This window comes from Pavona decussata, unplaced genomic scaffold (genome assembly GCF_977016875.1).
Source record: "Pavona decussata unplaced genomic scaffold, jaPavDecu1.1 SCAFFOLD_114, whole genome shotgun sequence".
In the NCBI taxonomy this organism is placed as follows: domain Eukaryota; kingdom Metazoa; phylum Cnidaria; class Anthozoa; order Scleractinia; family Agariciidae; genus Pavona; species Pavona decussata.
The window spans coordinates 541,668-547,686 of record NW_028145528.1 but is presented as its reverse complement, the minus strand read 5'-3'; the positions used below and the strand labels follow the sequence as shown (position 1 = coordinate 547,686).

Here is a 6,019-nt window from a genome sequence, read left to right as displayed (position 1 = left end):
AATGTAGCAAGGGCTAACGGTCCCAGTTCTTTCCACAAAAAACTACAAGGGTACTACCCGTTATTTGATTTTTCTTAAAATAGAAATTCTTAGTTTCTGCACTGCTTTCTCCCAGGCCTTCACCATGTTCACGGTCAATTCGTTTCGGTGATGTATCAGAGACAAAGGGCTCGAACGGTTTTGACCAAGACAAAAGACAGCGAGAGCCCTAGGAACTGGGCGTTGTATACGACTTGTATACACACACATAAAGTCACTCTGGGGTACATATATGCAGACGAACTTTGAGTTTCGCACACCTTTGTGAAGGTACACCGATTGTTCATACTCCCTTATTCCCGCTCCCAACCTCGCCATAACACACCCAGATAAGACACTCTTGAAAACGAGTCAAAAAATTATAACAAAGTTACTGTAAATTTATTATATTTTTTCAATCGAAACATGATGACTTTATATTTGTGTATCTGAACGATTTCCCGACTTCGTGAATGGAAAAATAATCTAATGCATGCTGCTTGTCGGAAGAACCGAACGGAGATCTTAAATGTTTTTGGGTACATCCTTTCAACAAAGAATTAATTGAAGTTATTATTTTTCCCAATAACTAGTGCTAGTGCTCCGGACAATCGATATCCTACCACAGAACATCAGAGACAACTGAAGGGTAGGTAATACATCGCCTTGCTTCTATTTTCTGGATTACAACTTTGTTTTGACGCGCTGTCCCCTTAAATGGCCCAATTTTGTCCGCTTCTTTATCAACCGATAACAGTATTAGCCGACAAAAAGGTCTCATACAGAGGTGGAGCCAGAACTTGATGTGAAATGTCGGCCCGCGGGCCAAGAACGAAAACTTTTCAGATAGAATGAAAAAACAACAAACATGCGAACAAAACTAATAATTATAACCCTTCCTGACTGATTTTCCTTGAGAGTTGGGTGGGGCTCACGGACCGCTCCCCTACAGCCACCACTTATGGGCATGAAGAACACATCGTCTAATGAGAAACGTTTAACCGATAATTGCAGTTCTCAACTATAAGTTTCTCCTTATACAATAATATATCGATTCAAAGTCCAAGTTTCTTAAGAACGCCGAAAAAATAATTCATTTTGTTGGTTCTTTGTCTCCTGGTCTCTGTGATTGAGTCAAAATACTTGTTTTTTTTCTTTTTCCAATCAGCTGCTGTACGAAGCCAATCATCTTTTTATTTAGTTGAACCAATTTTCATGCTTCAGCAGAGACACGAAATTAAGTAACAGCTGAGAACAGGTCGAGAGTCAGACCTTGTACATTAGAAAGAAATATAACAGTATTTCAATTTCTTCGCAAACAAATGAAGTTCATTCAAGGTCTATTCCCAAAACAATGCCCCGTATAATTTTTTAGCCCAACAGGAGACAAAAGTTTTGTTCTTCTGCTGCCCAATTACCAGCTGGGTTTTTTGTACAGATTTCAATACTTCGCTTTGAAACATGAAATTATATAACAGATGAGAACAGGATCGAGGCACAGACCCTTAAATTGAAAGTCCAGCCCACTACATAAGAAATACAATGGCTATTGATTTAATTCGTCGGCGACAACTGAAGACCATTTATGTGCTGCGTGAGAGGCTAACCGTCCCATGGATAATTTTAGATCATTTTTGCTTCAATTTATTCACAAAACATTGCCCCGTATTTTTTGCCTGTTTTCCACGGAAAAAGGTCTTGGAAGATAGGGTTGCAAAGGGCTGTAAGGGTAAAATTGCCGCTATCCACGAAATCTTGACCGAAAAGATGGTCTTGATGGCGAAGAAAAATACGGCGCAACGTTTTGGGGGTTCCTTTTTCTTGAGGGAGGGGAGGGGAGGGATGGGATATTTCTTATGATTTTTTCGACATAGGGAGGGTTTTCCTTTCAGTCCTTCTATTGCAAAGTTCGTTGAATAAATTCAAAATCAATTTCGTACCCAGAGGTCAGCCCAAAGACTCTGCTTACGAGATTGAGTGAAAAAAACACTAAGCTTTATCTGGCATAAAGAAGGCATGGCACCAGGGGAGCAGCTGCTGCTCCGATAAAATCACCGTCTTTTTCCTTTTTCTTGGGCTTTCTCGCGATTTCCTCCCCGCGCCTAGCGGCAATTCTCTGCTCTTGGTCTTCTTCCAATGCTTTCATTTTGTTGTAAATGTCAATGCCCAGGTGAAACATGCAAAACAAGAAACAAACTCCAGCTGCAATGAGGAAAAGGGTGCGTGCGCCTGCGGCATCTATGATAACACCGCTGATTCCTGAGCCCAGCGCCATCCCTATGCCCCAGTAGCTGCCGTGCAGAATGCTTTGAACCATAGGTGTTGCTTCTATAAGGAGAGAAGAAGCAAAGAACATATTAGAAAAAAAGTTCATGTGATAATACTTTTCTATTTTGAACAAGAAATGGGAGGCAGGGGAGGAGTAGATGGAACGAATGATGTAGACGTCATCTTTCTCGAGGTTAGTGTTTAGGTACAGGTACTTTTGTTTGCGTCTGTGTTTTTCTATTTCGCCGGACTTTTCCTTAACCTTTTGAGCCCCAGCTAAGAGCGTTCTCAGTTTAGCAAGTCATGTCCACAAAGATTGTAGCCATTGCTGAAACTATGACCATGTCATATTAATACGGTACGGCTGTTGGTCAGTGACCGAGTCTGCCTGTGTGTCAGTCAGTCGGTTAATCTGTTTGTCTAGCACTGGAATCTGTCTGTCTGTTTGTCTGGCACTCGAATCTCTTTACAGTGTCAATCATTCAATCTGTCATTTTGCCTCTCTGACAATTGCAGTTCATTCTGTCGGTCTATATGTTACTATGTTCCTACCTGGTGGTGCATTCACATAAACAGCAGCAATTGACCACACTCCTCCATATGTTATTCCTTGAACCAACTCCATTGGAATCACAAACCAGGCATCATTCAGGTAGGTGTACATGAGGTATCTAGTTGTGTAACATGCGAAGGCCAGGCAGATCATACCCTGCTGACCAATGGCTTTCACCAAGTGCCCAGACAGGAAGTACGTCACCACTTCTGCCAGAGAGTAGATCAACAGGATGATACTGAAAAGCACAGGAGTCCCACCGAGATCCTGAAGATACCAAAACAGGAACGAATAGTGAAGGCTGTGGAAGAAGCCGAACGCGAACAGGGTAACCAGGAACACGCCATTTCTGAAGTTCTTGAACAGCTTCATCGCATCCAGGAATTCGTAGGTCACGTTCTCCTCGCCAAGAGGCCGATCAAACGTGACAAACAGTGACACCCAAACGGTGGCACCAATAGCAATCTCAAACAAGTAAAAGCACGGTAGATAGTTGATGGTGTCTGTGTGGAGACAGTCAGTCGTCAGAGACACCCACACTGCAACAAGGATTGCGGCGAGACTGAGACCAAGCGAACCAAATAACCGTTGCTTGCCATATTCGCTGTCAGTCTCCACTAGAGATTGTACAATGGCGCTATCTGCCATCATTGGCGTCGGTGTTGTGATAATCTCGGTTAAAATCACAATTAGGATCAGACAACGAAAAATCCAGGTGTTGAATTTTACGCGAAAATCATCATTTGGCTTGGGGCTCTCGGTCATTTGTCCTAATTTCTCGTACGGCTTCATCACATCAGGTTCCTTCTTTCTTATTACTTCCCTTGTTGGATCTTCCATGATAGACCCACGTTTGATTTTGTCGTTATTCTCCTGTGAAGAGGCTTCAGCTTGGTGTCCATCGTTAAATGACAGATCATCGCGATGTACTTCTCCGCTTTTCTCTTTTGAAGGGGAACTAGCGCCAGTATCACTTAGCTGAATTAATCTGTCTGTTCTTGATTTCATATTTGCATTTGTATACTCCGCATTTGCATCGTGATCATTCAATTGTGAAAATGGCGCTTTCGCGATATTTCCAATATCTTTCGTTGATTTCACGTTGTTAAATAAATACCCGTTCTGTTTCTTTCTCTCGTTTAAGTCCTGATAATTCCTCGGATCCCATTTTCGCAAGGAGTAAGGAATACGAGAGTCTAGAGACAGTCCCCTTGACGTAATATTAATTTCAGGTTTGGCGCTTGAATTAAGCTGATGATTTGGGGATGGAGTAGTGAGACCGCTTATTTGAATGATTGAACCCTCCTTAGTATAACCATAACATGGCAAATTAGTGGGATAAACAAACGACTGTCCGAAGTAACCTACGATCCATCCTAGAATCGAAATAAAATACACTACTTTGGGTCTGCTGTATCTGTCCGTCACCATTTTCCACAACGGCAAGCACACAAGTTTCACAGCTGGCCTCAGAGCGAGCAAAAGACCAATTTGTCCTGGAGTTAGCCATAGTTGCTTGTAAAACAGGCTAAAAAATGGGAAAAGCGTCCCCAGTGCCGTGTAGAAGAAGAAGTAGAAGGCCTTTGACACAAAAAAGCTCTTGTCCACTTGACGAAGTCTGTGAATAGCTTTCCGCCATTTCGATTGTTGTGAACTGTCGGTTGTTCCAGCGTCGAAATGTTCGTCGTTTTCGATGGGTGAATCCGATCCTATCGGCTGGTAAGAGCTAGGAATCATTGTCTACAGGAGACACTGGCAAATTTGGCCTACACTTTTTGAAAGCTTTCATTGAGAGTAAGCAAGGTTCGCTCGCTTGACAAGAGAACAACATAGACGCTTCGGTTGCATTAGTATGCAAGAATAAAAGTCGTATACATCACCCCTCGTAACTAAATATGCTAATAAATGTCATAATTTGTCTTTCATCTGTGGGCAGTCAACCGCAAACAAAAAACAGTTTGGTAACAAATAATCAAGTCAATATTGTAGAGTCAGTTGCAAACTTATTGTTATCCGACAAAGAGCGGGCAGAGAGCTGCCATCGTACAGAAAAATTTGATGAGTTTTATGTATCCTCTGTTGATTTAATCCAAAGGTATTACTAAACAGGCTCAGCAGGCAAGCTATTGGTTTGCGTGACAGCCTGCCCAGCTTGGATTTCATTTTCCTGGAAAACAAAATTTAAATCATACCCATTTATAGCCGGAATAATCCGCACATAATCTGCCCTTTGTCCCTTTTTAGTGGGCGATGATTTTAAAACAAGTTCAAACTCGAAGGAAAATAACGCATGAAAATGCAGTGTCTTTTTGAATGGGCCATCTTATTTCCTTTATTTCAGACTATGCGTCAGGTACCATATATATATTTTTGTATCAAGAAGTAATACCAAACTAAAAGCACGGCTTTTTGTTGCCCGTTTTATCGAATTATGACTAACGATAAAAGAGAGGAAAGATTGTTTTCCTTGTCACATGCAAATCAGGTGACTTCTTCATTCTCTCATACTCCAAAAAAAGCTTAGTGAGAACTTCATAATGGGACGATGCACAAACTAGCCAGCCACAAATATAGATAAAAAACCGGACAAACAAACTTATCCTGACCGATTGGCAGGTGCGGCTTTTACGCCACTTTGTCTCCTTACGTATTGCTTTACGACTATTTTACTTTGAACAAGATTCCCCGCCGGGTTTATCTCGGAAAGAAGCACGTTGTTTGGGTATCTTGACTTTGTTGCGCCTGTGTACTAGAGAAGTGGATTCGATATATTTAGACCATGTGGCGTGCATCTGTCTAGGTCTTGTTCAAATTCGGCGTTACTACTGAAAAAGAAAAATCAAACTGTTCGTCAATAGTCAATATCAGTCGATTTCTTATAAAATTAATAAATGTATGATAATTTCTGAATTTGCTTGCCCGGGGCTAGGTTTAGTATGCTAATGAGAAAATCTGTACCGACTAACGAGGGTCGATCTGCCAGTGGAGTAAGTTATACAAACAGAAAACGCGTTACTGTTTGCACTGATCTGATATTTGCACGTCATTAGATATCGAAAGTCCGACGCATACAGGAACCGAAGAGTCGAAAATTAAGAGCAGATGCACTGAGAGTTAGTGGAGCATACTGAAAACGATCTTTCTGTAGATCTCCACCTTACTAATTATAAAAGAGGGTGG

At 41.6% G+C, this 6,019-nt stretch overlaps 1 protein-coding gene across 1 annotated transcript; it reads right to left on the bottom strand.

Annotated features, from left to right (window-relative positions):
* Positions 1-409: 409 nt before the first annotated feature.
* On the bottom strand, positions 410-4,894 carry LOC146470009 (major facilitator superfamily domain-containing protein 6-A-like). Its single transcript, XM_085122098.1, has 2 exons — positions 2,839-4,894; positions 410-2,346 (listed from the first exon to the last, which is right to left on the bottom strand). The coding sequence occupies exons 1-2, from the start codon at positions 4,574-4,576 to the stop codon at positions 2,015-2,017; spliced, it is 2,070 nt and encodes a 689-aa protein (XP_084978224.1). The 5' UTR covers positions 4,577-4,894; the 3' UTR covers positions 410-2,014.
* Positions 4,895-6,019: the final 1,125 nt, after the last annotated feature.

Excerpts from the sequence above, each read along its gene's own strand:
- LOC146470009 (XM_085122098.1), bottom strand. The coding sequence starts at position 4,576 with ATGATTCCTAGCTCTTACCAGCCGATAGGATCGGATTCACCCATCGAA. Across the intron at positions 2,347-2,838 it reads TTATGTGAATGCACCACCAG|AAGCAACACCTATGGTTCAA; the intron begins GTAGGAACATAG and ends CTCTCCTTATAG.